Source organism: Desmodus rotundus, chromosome 5 (genome assembly GCF_022682495.2).
Source record: "Desmodus rotundus isolate HL8 chromosome 5, HLdesRot8A.1, whole genome shotgun sequence".
In the NCBI taxonomy this organism is placed as follows: Eukaryota; Metazoa; Chordata; class Mammalia; order Chiroptera; family Phyllostomidae; genus Desmodus; species Desmodus rotundus.
This window is the reverse complement of record NC_071391.1, coordinates 42834541-42856929: the sequence shown is the minus strand read 5'-3', so window position 1 is coordinate 42856929 and position 22389 is coordinate 42834541. Positions and strand designations below refer to the sequence as shown.

Below are 22389 nucleotides of genomic sequence, written 5' to 3'. Positions count from 1 at the left end.
TCCTTTCTCTATTTCCCCAACTCACTAGTTGGGATGGGACCTAGCATACATGGTGGTAAACCCTCTTGGACCTTGAAGAGCAGGACCAGTTTCTTGGAGGAGGCAGAACAACTAAAAGGCTGACATTTTACTCCTGGAGTGATCATACTTGGACAGTTATGTGATAGAAAAAAATAAACTGATCATGTTTTAGTCATTGTATTTTTTGTTTTTTTCTGTCTACACACCCTATATTATCTCTTGGACTGTGAATATGATAGATTTTACTTATGTAATTGGGTTATTTTATATGGCATACTTACTGTAAGAAAGGGAGATTATCTCGTGGGCCTCACCTAATCACATGAACTTTTTAAGAGCAGGAAGTTTTCTCTGGCTGCTTGCAGAAGAGAACATCACTAGGATGCAAAGCATGAGAAGGGTTTGAAGGATTGTTGCTGGCTTAAAGAGAGAGGGGCCATAGAACATGGAAGGCTGTGGCCTCTAGCACTTCAGAGTGACCCCTGGCTGATGGCCAGGAAGGAACCACAACCTCAAGGAAGTGAATCCCATCAACAACAGGAATGGGCTAGGAAGAGGGCTTTTCCCCAGAGCCTCCAGGCAAGAACTCAGTCCAGCCAACTGCTTGATTTCAGGATTATGATACCCTGAGCAGAGAATCCAGTTAAACTATGCGGGATTTCAGTCTACAGAGCGGTAAGATACTAAATAAATATTATTTTTAAGCTGGTTAATTTGTGGTAATTTGTCACCCAGCCACAGAAAACTTGTCTGTCTCCTAATTGATACACAATTAGAGACGTATGTAGGCTCTGAGGTGGGAGAGTGCTTGGTGTGATTCAGGCACAGCAGGAGTTGAGTGAATGGGAAAGAGTATAGACAGATAGCAGTTTGTAGGTCATCATAGAACTTTGGCTTTCACCTGAAGGAATGAGATAATAAGGCATTTGTGAGTTTTGTGCAGAGGAGTGACAGGATCCGCCTATGTTTGAAAAAGGGTCATTGGCTGTTCTGAAAAGAGCAAATTGTAGGGTCAAGCATAGAAGCAGCAAGACCAGTTAGAAACCTATGGACTCATCCAGGTGAGAGGTGATAGTGGCTTAGACCAAGGTTGTAGTGCTTAAAGTGGTGAGAAGTAGTAGGATTCTGGATATATTTTGAAGCTAGAGCCAACAGAATTTGCTGAAGGGTAAGACATGTGATGTGGGGAGTGGAGGGAGAGAGAGGAAGAGAAGTCAAAGGTGATTCCAAGGTTTTGATCTGAGCAACTGGAAATAATGGGCTTGCCATTTACTGAGATGGGGAAGACGGTGAAAGAAGAAGGTACCTTTGTGGGTACAGTTAGCAGTCTGGTTTTGGACATTTTAAGTTTTTAAGTTTAAGATACTCATCAGATTTGCAAATAGATACATTAAATAAGCAGTTGGATATGCAAATCTGGATTTCAAAGCCTAGGTAGGGCTCTGCTGAATTTCTATTTTCGTTTTCATTCAGCCCCACCCACACCTCCGATTTTGAGCTTCTTGAGAACAAGAATTTTGTCTTATTAGGGGCTTGGGGGCTGAGATGGGGTAGGTGGATATGTGGCGGGGAGGAGAGGGGTGGTCTCAAGGACAGGTCGTTGGCGCCTGGCCGTAGCTTAGCCGCTCAGTGAATGGATAAACAGGGGTAAGGATTACATCTGCTGACTTGCCCTCAGGATCATACTTCTCCTAATCAACCATGTTTGTTGTCTGCCACAGGCAGGCTGACTCCGAATTCCCAACACGTTCAGCCTGGCCCTGCCCCCTGGCTGCCCCTTTATCCCACCCGGACCCAGACCCCTCCCCTTTCTGGCTCCCGCGCTCCAGGCGTCAGCGCTGAGCCTCGCGGGAGGCGTCTAGTAACCGTTCTAACAGCTGGGAGGCACTGGAGCCACGGACGAGTCCAGAGCTCGGGATCTTCCCTTAGCCCAGTAGGACCACTCTCACCACTGGCCCCTGGAAGGTCCCCTCCTTTCACTTTCCCACGGATCCCTCCTTCCCACCTCCTTCCTCTTCCTCCTCCTCCTCCTCCACCTGCCAGCCTGGCCCCGCCCCTCCTGACCGTGTAGTTCCCTGGCCCCTCCTGCTTTCTGCCTCCGCAGCCCCCTCTGCCCACCAGCAGACAGGACTGGGGCTGTGCTGCCTCCGAGAGACAACCCATTCCATCTCTTCAGAAGATCGCCAGGCTCCACTCCAGTGACGGTTGCTTACTGTTCCCGAGGTTCTCTGAGTGAGCTTTTTCCGTGCGTGTATCAGTTTGCCTCTACAAGCGGTCATACGTGTGTCTGCCTGTCTCTTTGCCTGTGGGTGGCTGTGAGTAGAGTGAGCCTGTGCCTAGGACCCAATTTTAAGTTCATCCATTTCTGCAACAGGCACTCCTTGATGAAACCTCATCGACAGATCTGTCTCTCTTCCCCTCCCTTGCCTCCTGTACCCATTAGGCCAGGTGAGGGAGACAGTGTCCTGGGTGGTGGGAAGGAAGTAATACACTGGAGGGCCCCCACCTCTGTCCTGGGTGGGCTTATTACTAGAGTCTTTGGGGAGGGTGTAGGTAGGGTTGAGGGTCCCCACTGAGGCCCTCTGCTGGTCTGGCTCTGCCCTGCCGCTCCTATTTCCCTGTCCTAAGGGCCTTCTTTCCTCCAACCCTGTTGTCCCTGACCATCCCTTGACCAGAGCCTAAGACCCCCTTCTCTTGCTCCTTTCCTGGTCTGGGCCAAGCAGGTGAGGCCCAGCAGCCAGGAGCATGGAACTGGCAGTCAGAGCCTGAGCAGTGGGCGAGGGCAGTTCTCCAGCAGCTGAATGCCCAGCTCCTCTTGGCCTCGGAGAGGAGGGTATGCTCGTCTCCTGAAGAGCTGTCATCTGATGCCCTTGGGTCTCGGTGCTGTCAGAGGAGACAGAGGCGGATCCTGAAGGCACTGGAGCTCCTGGTAGCTGAACTCCAGACTCTGTTCTCAGCTGTGCTGCAGGACAGAAGCCCTGCAGCTTGGCAGTACCTGCATGCAGTGCTGCGTCTGCTGCCACCATATCGTGCGCTGCTAGTGGGCCACCTTGATTTGCTGCCCTTCCTGGAACAGCTATGCAGCTGGGCACCATGGGTCCAATCCCAGCTCCAGCTGGACCTGCTAGATGCTATAGACCAGGCCTTTCCCCCAGACACTTCTTTGTTAGAGAGTGTGTCCCATGTTGACTGCTGTCTTCAGAAGCAGAGGTTCCATCATGGGTCCCCACTCCCAGCATGCCCTTTTGTGCAGGCCCGGAGGGGTGGGAAGCAAGGAGAGGAGGAGTTGGCCACCTGGCTGCGACCCTTGACTCTGCCTGAGCTGCAGCACAGCCTGGGTATTGTTGGTGCCGAGGTGGCTCTGAAAGAGACCCAGTGGCGAGGTGGCCTTAGCCTCGTGCCCTTGGCACTGGCAACTGACATCCCTGTACAGTATGAAAGCAGTGGCACTGACTACGCAGAGGAGGAGCCTTTTGAAAGAAGAAAGAAGTAAGTGAGGGTCCCAGTCTGGGGCTTTAAGCAGAGGAGAGAAAGAAGCCAGTTTGTGGGTGCTTCCTGAGTCATTTGGTCTAAAGCTAACTCTTTGGATTTTAGGGATTAGCGGAACCCCAAGCCAAGCTGGTGTGAGGCTGCTCCTCTCTTCCATTTTGACTGCAAAATAAACCCAGTGGTCTTAGTGTTAATCCCCATAGGGAAATGCAGAAATTCATGAAAATCAAAAGTCAGCTAAGAGGAAGCCAAAGCTTCAGAAGACAGCTCGAGTTTCCAGGGTTTCCATGATTCTTTCTCAGATGGTACTGGAAGCCTTCTTAGTTCTTTTTCTCACTCATTCATAATCCCTGAGCTTCGCCTCCTGGATGAAGTAATGCTGGGTGCTGGATGCTGGGTGTGTACAGGTCTTTCCCTCGGGATGTTCCTGGGTGAGTGTTTGTCTGAGGGCCTTCCCACTCAGTGTGAGCTAAGCCAGCTCCAAGGCAGCTTAGGGTTGCCAGCACCGCCAGATGACACTTCCATTTTGATCCTTCCAGGGTCGTCTTCTTGCCTTGTCAGTGTGGGTATTCTGGCCTCTTTACTAATGATTTCCCCCTCACCCCCAATCCTGGCTCTCATTGTTTTCTTTCAAAATGTTAACAGAGACCTCTTCTGAGAATTATCTAACTCTAGTCTTGGAATTCCTCCCTGTCCTCTGGGCTGATTTTCTAAGTGCTTTGCAGCCTGTCTGTGACACATTCACTCTCTGGGAAGAAGGGTAGTTTTACCTTTAATCAAACTTGACTTTGCCAGGTTTTGCTCTAAACTAATGGCTTGGTCAAGTTTTCTCTGCAGCCTCAGAGCCCTAATGGTGGACAGATAGGCAGGCTCCTGGAGGCCCTGATGGCAGGGGCCTAGTGCCAGCAATTTATGCCTTCAACAACTCACACCAACTTCCCTTTACACTGCGCCCTGAGTGTAAGTTTCCTTTCCTGTGGGGACTTGACCGAAGTGAAGATGGGCTGAGAGGTTGGGAAGGAGTCAAGTTTCCTCTGCCTTCTCTTTGGACCAGGCGGTAAACCTCAAAGGCCTAGCTAATGTGGCTTAATTTGCGTGAAGTTTTCTAGGACTGATCTTGTAGGCATTCATTCATTCAATAAGTATTATTGGATACCTTAATATATATCAGACACTGCTAGATGCTGAGGACAAAGAAGTGAACAATCCCTTCCCTTGGGTTTTACAGTTTAGTTAGGGAGATAGATGTTAAATAACTTGATACAAGTAACATATATTTACAATTCGTGCTAAGCTCTATAAAATCAAGACCACTGCCTTTCCTCTGGCTGCTCCTCTGGTGTGTGTGTACAGTTAGGGGGAAGCACATCAGAGGAGTTTGGGTTTAGGTTAGAGTCGAAATATCTTGCAGGTTAGGAGGTGAATTGAAATAAGGGGAGAGTTTCAAGGAAGAAGAAGCAGTCAGTATAGTTAAATGCTACTGAGGCAAGTAAGAAAAATCTGAAAAATGTTCATTGGATTTAGCAACAAGGAGGAGTTTGGCGAGAGCCCCTCCAGTGCAGTTGTTGAGAGGGAAGCCAGGTTGTAGTGCATTCAGGAGTGGACGGGTGATGAAGTGCAAATCATGTTTTACTATTCTTTCAGGAAGCTAGGCTTCCTGTACCCTTGAAAGGAAGAGAGAGATAATAGGACAGCAGATTGAAAGAATAATGGTGTCTGGGTAGGACTCTTTAAAAAAAGAAGGATAGACAGATGTTCACAGCCCGTAGGGCAGTGCTTGAGAAGTGGGTGTTCAATAACCATATCCAGAGCAAATACATGTAGGCTAATGGTAAAGAGAACAAATTGAAAATTCCTCATGAAGAGGAGATAAGGGACCCAGAGCACAAATGCAAGGATTAGCTTTGTAGGGAAGAAAGGATACTCCTTCCTCTCAAATTGGGGGACAAGATTAGGAATACAGATAAATATGCGGGAAGGCCTCCGAACTTGAGGGAATTATTTCATGGCTAAGAGCCTCAGTTTTCTCTGGGCAGAGAAGGGAGGGGACTGGGAGCATGGCTGGATTGGTGGAGTCTGGGTTAGCAGCTAAGGACACTGAAAAAGAGCGCTGAGGACCTGTACTAAGACATTGGAGCAGAGTGAGCCCACAGTTGAGATTGGACACCAGAAACCTAGAGAGGAGCCAATATCCCTGGTGCCGTGATCTTTTGAACCTACTTAGATCACAGAGGACTTTAATTGTTAAGGAAATGAACCTTTAATAGCAGTTACACTATTAAGAGGTCCTGATCCAATGTCAGGTCATAAACCCTATTGTTGATATGAACTTCTTTTTTACATTTTAAAAAAGATTTTATTTATTTATTTCTTAGAGAGATGGGAAGGGAGGGAGAAAGAGCCAGAGAGAAACATCGATGTGTGAGAGATACATCAACTGGTTGCCTCTTGAATGTCCCAAACTGGGGACCTGGCCCACCCTTTGGTTTTCAGGCCAGCGCTCAATCCACTGAGCCACATGAGCCAAGGATGATATGAACTTTAAAACAGAATTGTACTGTTATCCCTGGGGTAGCTTATTCTGTTGATTTAGGTTTAGGTGAATTAATGACACAGGTGTACTTTGACTGCTTAAGTCTAATTATTCAGAGGGTTGTGTGTGTGTGTGTGTGTGTGTGTTTGCTCTGAGGTTATTCCAACCAAAATTGTTAGTCTAGGTAATTAACTTTTGGTTTCTTAGATCATTAATTTTCATATTCATTTTGTTGACTGGTGTGTTAGAAGTGTAAGAAGATTGAGGGGGTTGAAGCATTGAATCATGGCTTGAAAGGGAAGAATATGAAGCTGGAGGTTGAGTGATGATGGGGGAAGAGCAAGAAGAATAGGATGTAGAGATTGGGGAGGGTTGGAAAGTGAGTATAATGGGAGTAAAGCTAGGAGATCTAGAAGGTTAGAGAAGTTGCCAGAGAGGAGGAATCCAGGACTGTGGGCTTGCATAAGTTGGGAAAATAAAAGTATTCCCATTATTTTTACTCAATATTACATAATATTTACTTCGTAGTAATTACAATCAATCCAGAATGATGAGTCACTTATCAGAAAGGAAAGAGTTTTCTGTGCATGTCTATGTGAGTATAGTTGCCTGTCCCTGCCGTGCCATAGCTGTATTTGCTCAATATGTGAACACTTTCGCTGTGTAGGTGGTAAAAAGACTCTGACAGTGCCAAAGCGGGTCCTCTCAGGCACCTGACCCAGCCTCTCCTCTCCCTGGCCAACAGTGGCAACCTGACTTCTTTGCTGTGCCTCATCTGTCCTGGTTTTTTTTTCTCATACAGGTCTCAGCTTGATTCTAGAGTTCCTGGAAAAAAGACCTTCCAAAAGAGCAGCCCTGGCTTCTTACCTCAGACTTCTCTCCTGGGTAGCCAGGTGATGACCATTCTGAAGAAAGAGAGATACCTGAAGAAGATTCACTTCCTCTACCTCAATGTGGCTCCTAGCCGATACTTTAGGTAAGAGCCTAAATCTAGACCTCTTCTCCTTCCACTCCCTGATTTCTTCCCATGCTATCTCTCCCTCCTCCTCTCCATCCTCGCTCCTGTCCTGTACTTTTTCCTCTGCTTTCTCATTTCTCCTCTGTCTCCCAGTTTCCCTCCCTCTTTCCTTCACCACAGTCTCACAGCCTTTTATCTTAGTCACCCTCTTCTACTTTTTGCTCTGTCTTCTCCATTGTGTCCTAGAATGATAGAAGCCTTTGGTCATTATTTCAGAAAGGAATTTAATGCAACTTTTCCCAGCTCCAATTCACGAATCAGGTGTTTGCTTAAATCTGTACAGTCTCAGGGAAGTTTTGTCTCCTGAAGTGTTCTGTTCTTTAGGCTGAACCAAAATCTGTTCTCTTTTTTAAAACATTTTTTATTGATTGATTTTAGAGAGAGAAGAAGGAAGGGAGAGAGGCAGAAACGTTGATTTGTTGTTCAAATTATTTATGCATTCATTGGTTGATTTCTTATGTGCCCTACAGGGGATCGAACCCATGACCTTGGCATATCGGGACGACACTCCAACCAACCGAGCTACTCAGCCAGGGCAAAATCTATGCTCCTTAACCAACTACCTCCCAGTTCTAGTTTTATCCAATCACAGGAGCCATATAAGTAAATCTCCTCCTCCCACTGATTCAAGGTCCATTTATTCACCTCCTTCCATTAGATAAAAATCTTATATATTTTCAAAAACCCTGTTCAAGTCTCACCTCTTCTCAGAAGTGCTAATAATAACTACCATTAACTGAGCTTCTCTGTATACCAGGCACTGTGCTAATAAACACATGAGATGTGTTATTTAATCCTCACCTACCAGGTAGGTGCTATTATTATTTCCATACATGACATGAGTAGACTGATGAATAGAGAGGTTAAGTGACTTGTCCAAAGCCAAATAAGTGGTGGAAACAGGACTTAAACCTAGGGATGTCTTAATTCAAAAGTCCACGCCTTTAAGCAATATCTGATACATCCTTGCAGAGAGCCTTATTTCCTGCACACACTGAACCCTTTCTCCTGGGCTTAGGTAGCACTAGGGATCAGTGTCATCCATTCATGTAAAAATCGATTAATTTAGTGAACATTCACCGAGAGCATTGTGCCAGTTATTAAGCCATTGTGTATTGGCTCTAATTTTACTCTTCTCTCTCTGCTTTGTGATACTTCGGCTGAGACTGAGAACTTTATTTCATATTTTTCAGCTGGCCCCAGTTAGGTTTGATTAAGAGGGGGTGCTAGAAGGAGACGAGACAGCAGGAGAGAAGGGAATTTCTCCTTCCTTCGCTTGCTCTTCCTGTCAGCATAGCCCCAGAAATGGTCCTTCATGCTGGCAGCAGCAGGCACTTGCTGAATCAGCCTCTTCGTGATCCCGAGAGGTACCAACACCAGCCAGGTAACACCTTTCCATCGGAATTCTGAGTCTCAACTCTGCAAGGCGTCTGCTCCCAAATCCTTAGGTAGCAGCCAGGAATCATCACCTTAGAAATTCAAGTTCCAACTGTACAAATCCCTTCTCCATGCTCATAGCTTCTAAGAACCCAGACTTCTTCCCGTTGTTCGTCTAGTTCTGAGGCTGGCATCCATTTCCTGCAGTTATTACCTCTGTGGTACCTTAGTGCTCCCTTTTTGCTTTCTCAGTCCTCTGACACCTTTTTAAAAACCCATTCTTTCTCCTGGCTGGTGTGGCTCAGTGGAGTGAGTGCCGGACTGTGAAGTAAAGGGTTGCTGGTTCTATTCCCAGTCAGGGCACATGCCTGGGTTGCAGGCCAGGTCCCCCAGTAGGGGTCATGCAAGAGACAACCACACATTGATCTCTCTCTCCTTCTCTCCCTCTCTTCCCCTCTCTCATAAAAATAAGTAAATAAAATCGTTTTAAAAAAATACACATTCCTTCTATTGAGTTCACTTTGTTGTAATGCCTAGTGTTGTTCCAGTTTTCCTGCCTGGACGCCGCTGACTGATACAGTACTTGGTATGAGCAGACCCAGGAAACGAACCTTAAATATGGGATTCTGATATTGGTCTGAAAATGTGCTTGGCCTGGAACAGTACTGAGCTCCTTGCTAATGGGAAATAAGATACCAGTGGCAGTGCCACCACAAATAATTAAATTAACTCTTTTGGTGGAATGCGATGAACTACTTAGTGGCGGCTACACCTGACTGCCTGGCAGTGACGATAGTGGAGCCATGTGGGAAGAGATGACCATGGTGGAAATCTTACAGAAAGAAAAGTATAAGCTTAGGGCTTTAAACTATCAGCTCAGTCCTCATCAGAGAAGCAGCACAATCAAAGATAATTAGGCAAATAGAGAGACAAGAAACCCTTGAGCGAGAGCACTGAAAGGGCAGTGAATAATTGCAGGGCCAGCATCTGCCAAGGAAGAAGCCCAGTGAAGCGAGTTTCACATTCGGTGTAGCTTTTTTCCCAAAAGGACCCCTGTCGTTTCCAATAGAGGCAATTGTGTGTCTGGTTTACTGTACACCCACAAAACACTGAGAGGAGGCTCAGAAAGAGCAGAAGTAGCAGAAGTTGCCAGGGATCCACAGCAAGGAAGGAGGTGTTTTTTGGTTTAACATGTGTTGTAACTAGGTCGCCAACCCAAAGCCCAGGGGATTTAATTTGCAGGTTCTCTGATAGGTTCATACAGATGGTTTTCACATTCTACCCAGATATTTTGCCCAGTTTTTCTAGTTCTCAAGGGGGAGTATTCGTTCAAATTTCTAGTTCGCCATCAGCCAGTAGAAACCTGACGTTTGTTGTTTGATTTTGTTTATTTGCCATATAACAGGGTTTTTCTAATGTGTTTGAATTTATTAATTTTTGGCCTAGATTTTGATTCATACTTACAGAGGAATTTATCCCCTCACTTCTTTATAGAGTGTTTGCTCCACTATCACCTCTCCTCTCTTACCACCCCACTTAAAACTGTACTCCCTCCTCCTGTGGCACTGCCAATATCCACCCCCCCACCCATTTATTAAGTTTATCACCTTCTCCAGTGGACTGAGAGCTCTGTTAGAGCAGGGGGGTTGTTTGTAATGTTCAGCAATGTGTCCTCAAGGTTTAGGACAGCTTAGCATAGAGTACAAAGTAACATTTGTTGAATGGATGAATGAATGATCTAATGTAGGAATATGTTGGGAATGGGTAAATGATTAATTCAGTATGGAACTTGCTGTGTTTCAGGTACACATTAGACATGAAGTTTGAGATATTTCGGAAGCAGTCGAGTATGTGGGTCTGGGACTCAGGAAGATCTTCACTTGCCCCATTACTCTCTGGCATCACCTAATACTCCAACTGATCGGAGTGCTTGGAGGGCAAGGACTGTGTAGTAATTTTTATGTCCTCATCTCCAATCACGGTATTTGCACAGAAGGGGAACTTGATCAATGGTTTAACTAAACTACATGAAATCAGGAACTGGACTTTTTTTGTTCATTGCTGTAAGCTGAATTCCTGATATAGTACTTGGCTTAATAAACATTTATAGAATGAGTGAGTATCCCCGCAAAGGAGCAATGGCCACTGGGGGTGAGGGGAGTACTCCCTATCTCCTGGCCCTGTGCAGAAAGAGTAGCCTCCATTAACAAAGTCATAGGGACAGATGTGTCCCTCTGGGACAGCTAGGGCTCAGTTAGGACAGGTAGCTGTCCTGTGGGAAGTAAGAGAGCCCAGCAGGTAAGAGAGGAGGCTTGAGTCAGGTAGATCTGGTTTAAATTCTGAGTTCTTTTCTTTACTGCCTTGGGCAAAGTTATGATTTCTCTTTGTTTCAGTGTTTGTTTTCTTCATCTGTAATCTGGGGATAATAGTACTTGAAAGATCTAGTTACTTTGTCAGAAATAAAGTTTTTACATGACTTGACTTAGTTCATCCCATAATATATCTAAACACTCAAGTCATGTGCTTAGTAATGTATTCTAGAAAGTGGAGAGAGATAAGAGATCGAGGAGGATCATTTTATCTTGTAGGCGTTATAGGCATAGGACCAGCGCAGGATATACAGATTTCAAAGGGCATAAAACATGTTCAGTGCTTAAAAATATTACTGGCTCCAACTTATGAAAACTGCCAAATAAAAATTAATAAGTGTTTTATTAAATGTGCCCAAACGTAGCATTATGCTAACTAGTTTACTGCAACAAGATATAACTATCATATAGTTACATATAAATTGCATTTAATGTGGAATGTAGGTGCATTTCTCTGAAGTAAGAGAATTTAGTAGGATTTTAAGATGGCTCTGGAGATACCTTGTTCACTAGGTGGCAGTTTTCCTCTTTATGGCCTGGATCTAGTCTTCTAGTTGCCCTCTCCTGTTCCCCACCCTCAATTACTCCAGGTGGCATTCTGTGATTATCTCTGGCGTTATTTCAGTGTCTAGAGATATGTGTATTTTATCATTTCCAAGATGTACATTTTTTTTTCACATTTCAACATCTCTGAAATTGTGATGCACCTTACAGACTGATGGAGTATCATAGTGGCAGAATTTTTTATTTCAGTGTTTCATTAAAAAATGCTGCATCTTACAACTGATAGCTGTCTTAGATTTGATGGGATGTAAGGTATCTAGGTCTGGAGATATGAACTTTTTGGAAGTGGTTAGGGGTCTTCTTCTTTCTTCCCATCTGTCCTTGGCTTCTTAATAATAGTTGTTCCATCTTCCTATTTTGAAGATCATTCTGCTCTCTTTCCCCTCTTCCCACTTTCTACTGCCTTCTTTCCTGACTCCCTTCTTTTTTTTCAAATCTCCCCTCCCTCCTTTTGTCCCTTCCTGAAGTCTGCACAAGTTCCCAGAACTCCCACTGATCAGAACCCTTTTTAAAGGCCCTACAGCCTGGTGGTAGTGCCACCAAGCAAGGTGAATCCTGAGCACTACATCTTCTCTCCCTTTGGGATCCTGCATGTACATCCTGTGGAGGGCACTGAGACCATAACACTGGGCACCTGGCACCGCCACTCTGTCCTCTGGCAACAGCTCCAGTTCATCCCATTCTTCAAGAATTGCCTCTTACGCAAGGCCTGGGCCCGGTAGGTGATGACGGGTGTGGGTTTGGGGGGGAGCGTTGCAGAGAGCAAGCAGCATGTCCTCACTGCCCTCTGATCTGTAGCTGGAAGAAGAGTGTGAAGTTTCAGGGGCTGCTCCGGTGCCGGTCTTTCCTGGGGAAGCATCTGCTCTTTCTCGTGCCTCACTTTGGGGCTGCACTGCTCCATGTCAGCAGGTGAGGTCTTCAAAATTCAGCTTGGATGGATTTTTAAATATCATTTGTATCAAAAGTAATAACATGTTCTTTGTAGGAAGTTTGGAAAATACAAAGAAGCACAAAGGAAAAAGAGTTTTAATCCCTCCACCTGTAAATAACCACTAGGACCATTTTGTTGCATATACTTCTAGTCTATTTTTTTTTTTTTGGCCCATTATTTTGTTCCTTCTAGTCTTTTTTTTCTATCACATACGTAATTGTGATCGGACTTTACCTATTGTTAAGTAATCAGTTTTTTTCCTTCTGAACATATCACCATGTAATTAAGTATTTCTACATCAGGTTGCCCAGATCACACAATTATTAAGTATCATTCTGGGGATCTAACTCAGGTATTTGAATCCAATCTGCCTGTACTTTCCATGGTATTACTTGGATTCTTTCTTTGGAAAAGCTCAGGTGTTCCTAGTTTCAGTATTGTCTTGCTTTCTCTGCACTCCGGAGCCACTCCAGCTACCTTCTGTGACAAACGCTTACGGGACCTAAACAAGAACCGTGGGAGAAACGCAGTGGGGTCGGGCAAGGCAGTACGAGTGTGGGGACTGTGATCTGGAGGTCGCCCCTGAAGGAGACGGTCACCCTCAGGTCCAACTGACTGTTGCCATTGGGAATATAGGGCCAGCATGTCGGCCACCTTATTTTTCAGGATTTCCTGGAAATCCTCATTTTGTTGTAAAATTCCTTTATTTTACCTGGTTAGCTCAAAGTTTTATTAAAACACTGGCCAACTCTTAGTGGTACATATGAAAACCTTTGCAGTCTGAATTTGGCACCTGGGCTGCCAGTTTGTAACCTCTGCCCTAGGTGTCCTCCGGTCTAGCCCAAGCATCACGGCGTAATTAACAGCATAAGGGCTTGGAGGCTGGACTGATCTGAATTTAAATCCCTCACACCAGTAAGGGACTTTACTCTTTTAAAAAAAATTTTTAAATTTAAATAATGCACTTTAATTTCAGTTAATTATGAAAAATATAATCATTTACATGTATCATTATATTTTTTATATTCAACTTCTAGCCCATCTTAAGTTTATTCAAAAGAACACCAATGGATACATTTTTAAACTTCTAAAGAGATACGTCATCATGTGGTTATGGGTCCATAAGTAACATCAGTTATTTAACTAAACTCTTAATTTCAAATAAAAGGTAAAGAAACCATTCCAGCAAATTAAATGCATGGTTTGCCTAACACACGTCCTGAAAGCAGGAAAACATGGATTCAGCCAATTCAGGAAGAGATAAGTCTTAACCTACAAAATCACCCCCAAGCGTTGCCTTGACAATGCAGGAGATAAACTGGTAGCACTTGCCGTGAGCTCGTAAGTGACATTGCCAAAAGTCCTATACATGCTGCAGAATTGGTAATGCCTCCTTCGTCACAAAAGATAACCACTGGTTCCTGTGTCGCTGACCACTTCAAAGCAATGTAGCACACTTCCTACGATCTCATTCTCATTATGCTCTGTCCTTGGATGTTTTGCAGTTCAGTTATGTTGGTCTTCTAAGACACATTCCTAAACTGAAATCAAGTAGTAACTATCACTAATGATATATGAATAGCAGGCATCCCTTCTACATACAGTCTTTCTGCCTTTTTACAACACAGCCAAAGAGAAACAAAACAGTTTTTTAGTTTATTTTTTTCCATTACCATTTAACCACCTTATGCCCCCATCCCCCACCGGGACTTTACTCTTTGAGCCTCTGCTTCCTGATCTGAAAAGTAGACTTGTCAGATTTCTCAGCTGTAGTGAGAATTAAATGAGATTGTGAACATAAAGCACCATGTTCAGTGCTTCTCAATAGGTACTGAATAAATGACACCCATTGTGACTTTTCTCTGCTTACTGGTGGTCTTTCATCTTTTTCAAGGATGTTTAGAGATGTGGTAATTTTCCGGGCGGGTTGGGGGGTGAGAATGTGTAACAGAAGTAGGTTTCCTCAGGGATAAGTCAGCCTATAGAGAAGTTGCAGTTTCCTTACCTTTGATCCTATCCATCTAGACTTCTAGGGCCCTCAGCTCCCCCTGTTCCCAGGAGGAAGCCTCTGTAGTCTCTCCTTCTAAGTCAGACCTTAGGATCTATGTGACCCCTCTCCTGGCAAAAAGGTCACTCAGTGTAAACATTTGCACATACCCCAGGTCTCTCCCAAAGAATTCCCCAGCCAGCAATTTCCTGGGCTTGAATTCTTCCAAGTAACTCTCAAAAGGAAGCTGTCGGTCCCTGGAAGTATAATTTTTATCCATCTTTGCTCATTCTGAGGTGAGCTGGGCTAGCGAGAAGTCAAATATGTCCAAGGAAAGAGGGCTGAGATGCCAGCTCTGACCAGCTTGGCTCTGGGTTCCAGGCTTCTGCAGGAGCTGCACTCTGTGACCTGGCTCCCCCAGGAGCCGGATCGGAGCTACGGGCTGCTGGACCTAAAGCGGGCTCTAGCCAAGGAGAACCACAGGGCGTTGCAGCTGCTTTCTCGCTGCCTGCACCTCTGCACATCCATCCTCCAAATGGTAAGAGGCCTCAGTTTACTGTGAACCTTTTCTCCAAGCTGAGCGTACCAGCCTCCACTTGGCTTAAGCTTCTCCTGGGATTCCCTTGGGTGCTGTGGACTCTGCAGTTGGCTCAGAGCCATTGACCTGCCCAGTAACAGCTGTCTGGGCTCCAGGGTGGTTGGATCAATAACAGGCAGCAGAGGCTTGGATTCAGCCTTTCCCTAATGGTTGGTCCTGGCCCTGAGGAGGGAGGGAAAGGAATGTAACAACATCTGTTTTTCAGTTGTTTGTGCCAGGGACACTAGGGAATTTGAGAGTTGGAATACTGATCTTTCGTGCAGCCAGGCTTATCTTTGAACCCACCTTGCAACTTTGGCAGGCACTGTGGCTAGTAGAAGCATCCAGTGATGGCATCCTTCCTAACTTCGCCTACTATGCACGTGTGGTACATGCCCCCTTCCTAGGGCTCTGGGAGGTCCTGCTGTGTACTTGCCTCTTACCCATGATCCGTCATCATAGTTTGTTGTCTGTCAGGTGGGGCTGGATACTCACACAGTCCTCTAGCTAATGCAGACAGTCCAGTTCTGAGAGGGAGGACCCACCGAGATACTGCAAAAGTGAGAAGTGATGTGAAGGAGGCCCTTGGTACATTCATGCAGAAGAATGGTCTTTATCCTCCAGACAACAACTGCTGGACCTGGCATTGCACTAAACCGAGTGGGGCAGAAGGTGGGGGCGCGTGCTCCATGGCCTTTCTCTACCCCCCAGATCCTAAATCCCACTTTGTTTTAATGTTACAAAACTGGCTATGACTTTTTAATAGTCAGTAGTTTATTTTTTTATCAAGGTACAATTCACATTCAGTAAACTTCAGGTGTACAGTTTGCTGAAGTATTTGCACATATACACGTACACCTATGTAACCACTACCCAGATTTAGACAGATACCATTTTCAGCCCCTCAGTAAGCTCCCGGGTACCACTACTCTGACCTCCGTCACCACAAGTTAATTTTGTCTAATTTTGAATTTCATATAAATGGGATCAGACAGCATGTGCTCTTTTGTCTTTTTTTTTTTTTTGACTCAACATAGTGAGATTCATCTATAATGTTCTAGGTAGCAGTGGTCCATTCTTTCGTATGCTACGTAGTATTTCCCTGTATGAATGTACCGTAGTTTATTTGTTAATTCTCTCATCAATGGATCTAATTTTTCACTATTATGCACAATGCTGCTTTGAACATTCTTGTGCGTGTCTTCTGGCGGACATAAGCACTCATTTGTTTGGGGCATACATTCCATGAGTGTTGCGGGGGTAAGCACATGTATATTTGGCGGTGCCATACAATTTTCTAGAGTGGCTGCGCCAGTTTATAGGCCCACCAGAGATGTGGGAGACTTCCAGTTGTGCTATGTTCTCAGCAGCACTTGGTATTATCAGGATTTTTCATTTTAACCAAACTGATGGGTAAACAGTGGTATCTTATTGTGGTTCTGATTTGTGTTTCTATGGCCACCAATGATGTTGAGCATCTTTTCATGTTTATTAGCCATGTAGTACCCTCTTCTGTAAAGTGTCTAACTCTCTTGCTCATTTTTAATTGGGTTGTCGTTTTTTTTTCTTTCTATTAATTTGTAGGAGTTCTTTATGTATTCTGGATATGAACCCTGCATCAAAATTATGTATTGTAGATATTTTCTCTGAGTCTGTGGCTAACCTTTTTACTATTTTAATGTTGTCTTTTGATTAACAAAAGTTCTTAATTTTCTTGAAGTTTATTTTATCAATCTTTTTTTGGTCTGTGCCTTTAAAATTTTTTAATTTATTTTTAGAGAGAAGGGAAAGGAGGGAGAAGGAGAGGGAGAAAATTATCAATGAGAGAGAAACATTGATTGCCTCTCATATGTGCCCCAACTGAGACTGAACCTGAAACCCAGGCAGGTGCCCTGACCAGGAATTGAACCAGCGACCTTTTGCTTTATGGGATGACCCCCAACCAACTGAGCCATACCAGTCAGGGTGGTCTGTGCCTTTTGACCTGGTTTATCAAATCTGTGTCTACCCCCAAAGTCATGTGGATATTCTCCTATATTTTCTTCTAGAATTTTTATTACCTTTTCTATTTAGGTCTATGGTTCATTTCAAGTGAATTTTTATATATGGTGTGAAATAAAAGTCATGTTTTATATTTTCTATTTATGGAAAGACTGTCCTTCCCCCACTTAATTACAGGATGTCTGTTTCTGGACTCTTTTCTGCCCCACTACTCTCTTTGTCTACCTTCTTGTCTGGGTCACACTGTCTTAATTATTGTAGCTTTACAGTAAGTCTTGATATCTGGAATTGTAAGTCCTACAAATTTTTGTTATTTTCATATAAAGTTTAGAATTAGCTTGTTAATTTCCACAAAATAATTTGTTGGGATTTTTTATTGGCTTGCTTTGAATCTATAGGTCAATTGGAGGGGAGCTGATATCTTAACAACATTTTATTTCCTAATCCATGAACATGGATCTCTTCATTTATTTTGATTTCTTTTATTTCTCTTAATAAGGTGTTATAGGTTTCCTGTTAGAGTTCTTAAATATATTTCATTAGATTGATTATTAGGTATTGGATATTTTCTTATTGCAATTATAAATGGTATTTTAAAACATTATTGTTTTCTAGTAGTTGCTACACCATGCACAAAAATTAATTCATGGTGGATAAAAGACAAGCAAAAATCCAAAAAATTTTCAGAGGTAATATGACATAATATTTTTACTATCCCAGGGTTTCTTTTCTTTTTTCTTGTTTTAAATCCTTACCTGAAGATATATTTATTGATTCTGGAGAGAGAGGAAGGGAGAGTGAGATAGAGATAGAGAGAGAGATCAATGTGAGAGAGAGACATCGGTTGCCTCCTGTACATGCCCCAACTGGGGATTGAACTTGCAACCTTTCAGTGTTTGGGATGATGCTCCAAACAACTAAGTCACCCAGTCAAGGCTCAGGATTTTTTAAACAAAATATAAAAAATTAAAAGCCAACCCCCCAACAAATGTATCTATATTAAATTCACTTAAATTAACTTCTAATAAAGCACCATCAAAAGTGAAAAGACAGGCAAATGCAACACATGGAGCCCCTCGCTGTGCTACGTGAAATGGAACGGAACCCGTGCCTGTTGGCAGTCACCCCAAAGTGTGTGTGTGTGTGTCGGGGGCAGTGTGAAGGGAAGGGGAGGGTCAAAAATCATCACAGCTGGTAACTGAATTGTTACTGAACCAGTTTGTTATCTGTGCTAAAGAAAAGCGTGCTACTGCCTGTTAGCATTACTGCATAACTAAACTGTAGCATTACTGAATAGCTAAAATAGATTTGAAACATTAAAGAAATAATATTAAATTGAGTGTTTGGTAGATACCTTTTATCAATTTTTAAGAAAGCTCATCAATTTCTAGCTTGATAATGAATGGGTGTTGAATTTGGTCCAATGATTTTTTTTTTCTTTTTCTATTTAGGTGATCATGGGATTTTTCTCCTTTAGTCTATTAATATGATGAATTGTCAGTGTTAGACCACCTTTGCTTTACTGAAATAAATTCATTTTCTTTCTTTCTTCCTGTTTGTTTCTTGTGTAATTTGATATTTATATGCTTTCAAAATTACCAGGAGAGTTAGTTGCAAGGACAGTCTAATAAATTCTCATATTTTTTCCCAGATTATTTTGTCCCATTTACCTTTTCATTTAGTTTTTCTTTCTCTGTGTATATATTCATTGTTTTCCTGAACTGTTTGAAAGTAAGCTGCAGACATCAAGTCCCTTTACTCCTAAATATGCCAGTTTTTCTAATAACAAGGTTATTTTTCTTCCATTACTACAGTACAATTAACAAACACTAGAAAATTTCACTTTGATACAATTCTATCTAACCCACAATCCTTTGAAAAATTTGCCAATTATACAGCCAGCAGAGTTGCACAGCAGAAGCGTGCTGGGCCCATAAAAATGTGCCAATTATTCCAACACTGTCCTTTATTGCTTTTTTTTTTTTCTTGCTTCAGGATCCAATCCAGAATCATGCATTGCATTTAGCAGTCACTTCTCTTCAGTCTCTTTCATGTGGAACAGTTCCTCTGCCCTGTTTTGGCTCCCGTCTCACAGTGGGACAACTGCACAATACAATGTGCATTCCAAAGCTGTCTCTCTCTCCAGGTCATACCACGAACAGCCTTTGCTGGGATCTTACTTGGCACTTTCCTCTTCCCTGTTTTGCTTCCCTCCTTCAGGGGTTTGTTTCCTGACCTGATGGTAGTTCAGATAGTTCCTTCGATACATCACATTTCCCCAAACTCCTATCTCAGGGTCTACTTCTAGGAAACTCAACCTGAGAAAATGTGTATTAGACCAAGCTCATGTATCGTTTTATTCAAATATTCTGTACCCATAGCGATATTTCTTATCCACTTATTCTTTCCCTTTCTGAGAGGTGTATGTTAAAAATTTCCTCCTGTAACTTATAGATGTGTTAATTTCTCCTTGATATTTTTTCACTTATAACATGTATTTTCAAAACCATGTTTTATGCATAAAGGTTCATAAAAATGTTTCTTGGTGACTTTATTGTTATGAAAGAGTCTTCATTTTTTGTTACTATTTTTCTACTACAGTTTTCTCTTGTTTGACACTCAGAATATCAAGAATTTGCTTCATCTTTTGCTATCACTTTGTTTTCAACCTTCCTGTATTATTTTGTTTTATGCGTATCTCTTATTAACACCTGGGAAACATTTAGTCTGGGCTATGTCTTGCAGTAGGTTTGTCTCATTTATTATGATTACTGATAAGATTGGCCTTATTTTTCCCATTTTGTTTTGGTATTTCCTAATTCCTTCGATTCTTCTTTATATTTCTTGTGTTTTATAGGAGTGTTTACACTTTCACTGCTATCATTGTCTTCTAATGATTTGAATGTTATACTTTTATTCTTCCCATGGTAGCCCAGGAACCACTCAATGCCTACTCATCCTTCTTAGTTTTACAACCTCTTTTTAAACATATTTTATTTATTTACTTTCAGAGAGAGGAGAAGGGAGGGAAAAAGAGAGGGAGAGAAATGTCAATTGGTTATCTCCCCTCTCAAATTGAGGACCTGGCCCCCAACCAGGAATGTGCCCTGACAGGGACTTGAACCTGCAACATTTGGTTCACAGGCCAGTGCTTAATCCACTGATCCACAGCAGCCTGGGCTAGGATCTTGATTTTGTTTCTTTTCATAGACTCCTAGCTTGGAGGAAGTCATGTAACTTAGTTCTGGGCAATGAAACATACATGGAAGTCACTGGGAAAATGTTTCAAAAGAGGCAGATCCAACTGGAAAGTCTTTTGGACCTTTACTCCTGTCTTATTGTCGGACCCTGTGATGAAGCTCCTGGTAATAGAGAAGCCATCTCACCAAGATGAGGGAGAAAGTCATGTTGAGGACGGGGGAGGTGGAAGATGGGAGGAGCTTTGTTCTGATTGATATTATTGGGCCAATATACCATCCACGGACTTCATATTATAATTAAAGACACAAACGTTTTACTCGCTTAAGCCACACTTCTCTAGTTTTCTCTTATTTGCAGTTGAAAGCACATATAAAACATTTATACACCTGCCCAACAGGTGTAGCTGCTCAATTTACGTTTTTATAACTATGACTCTTTCACGGCTTTTTCCAAGAGCACCTTCTCAGAGAGTCCTTCTCTGGTCACCCTGTTTAAAATTGCAACCCCACCCTGTGATCGCCAGCATTCCTGACCCTGCTTTCCCTGCTCTGCTTTTTTAAAATAGCACTTACCACCTTTTTGCATATAAATTACTTTTTTATTGTGTTTACTGTATCTCCCCACAAGAGGGAGTTTTCATCTATTTCATTCACTAGTATATCTCTAGGGCTTATTTTATAGGGCATAATATATACTAGGTGCTCAGTGAATATTTGCTGAATGGATACATGTCAAGTGTGAATTTGTATCTATATCTTTCTCCCAAGCAGAATGAGAACCTTAGCTCTCTCCTAATTTCCTTCCTCCCCTCTCTTCCTCTCTCTACCCTCCACCCTTATTATTAGATTATGTTGCTATCTCTTGGAATTTTAATTCTGCTTTGTTATTTATGAACATTTTTGTTTTATAACCTACACATTTAGAATTCACAATATGCTTCAGAAATTTCTTTGCTCATCAAAGCTTCAGACCACTTTATCCTCTTGTATGTTTTTTCTCTGTCAGAAATATGCTATTGTTATTGCGGTAGTTTTTTTTTTTCAGAGAGAATCTATGGATGGTACATTTATGGAATGTTTTCATATCTAAAAATGCCTGCATTTATCCTCAAACATCAGGGATACTGTGGCTAGATACAGAATTCCAGGTTTAGAATTTTTCCTCAGAACTTTGAAGATACTGCCCCTAGTGATGATGCATTACTGATAATGTTCTGTTGTAGTGATTATTATTGTTTGTATGGTGTTATCTTGATTGGCACTCAGGGAGTCCTTTGATGTGATGTGGCCTGTTCCTCTTACAAATATTTACTGCAAACTATCAGTGCCTGGAACTGAATTCAGCAGTAGCTAAATGAAATGAGGTGTGACAGAGGCCTCCTCCTCAAAGGATTTATGAGGTCCTGGATGAGTCCCATAACTAACTAATAATGATGGCGCACTGGCCCAGGGGTGATGAAATGGGAAGCACTCGGTGCTGAGAGTACTGCTGGAGCACCGAAGAGGACACCCCGCTAAGTCTGAGGGCACGTGTGTGTATGCTGTGCCTAGCTCAGGCCCCAGCTGCTTTGTGCCTGGGCTCAGAGGACTGGGATTTGCGCTCAGGGTTAGCAGAACACAATTCACAGACACCAGGCAGCTCTAATCACAAGCTCTACTGAGCATCAAAAAGAACAGGAGAGCAGCAAGGACAAAACGTCCACTTGGCCAAGAATATCGTCCTGGTGTCTCCCCTCTGTTCCTCAACAGGACAGGCCCAGAGAGGAGGTAACTGTCAGCAGCTTTTGCAGGCTGAGGGCCCTCCCAGATGTGATAAGAACCCACAAAGAAGCTCCCAGACTTTTATCTCACAGGCCCTGACCCGTCCAATAGAAAGTCTACGTCCGTACACAGAGACAGCTTCTGTTATCACATGGGCAGTATCACACTGGTCAGTGGCCATACCACCCAGGCCCAGTGATTAGAGTCCATATCCTGAAATTCTTGCTGGCCTTGCTTACCCAGTCTTTCCCTTCCTTGGTCTAATCTGGGCCATGTGGACCTCTCTATTTATATACGCACAAATTTTCCATTTGAGTTCCACCCTAGGGGCTTTCAGTAGACAGGCTTACCTATCAAATTAGCACTTTGTAGCCTCTCAATATATAGTCTCCATTTTGCATCTTCTCTGGGCACTTAAAGATGTCTGGGGCTAATTTCTACTAAAAAGAAGTACTCCATGTTTATATCTAGCTTCTAGGTTTCTGCTCCAACACCTGAGAGTTTTGCACAGACCAGTGCGTGGCTGGTGTGCTCTCCACCCCCATTTCTCCAGTGGGTTTT

General features: G+C 43.2%; 1 protein-coding gene across 1 annotated transcript in view; it reads left to right on the top strand.

Annotated features, from left to right (window-relative positions):
* Window positions 1–1298: 1298 nt before the first annotated feature.
* The window catches only part of DNHD1 (dynein heavy chain domain 1), a 70039-nt gene continuing 48948 nt past the window's right edge, over window positions 1299–22389 (top strand). The window contains 6 exon segments of the mRNA XM_024569348.3: window positions 1299–1323; window positions 2697–3510; window positions 6846–7019; window positions 11886–12089; window positions 12170–12280; window positions 14671–14827. Of these exon segments, the coding sequence (XP_024425116.2) occupies window positions 1299–1323; window positions 2697–3510; window positions 6846–7019; window positions 11886–12089; window positions 12170–12280; window positions 14671–14827 (1485 nt within the window).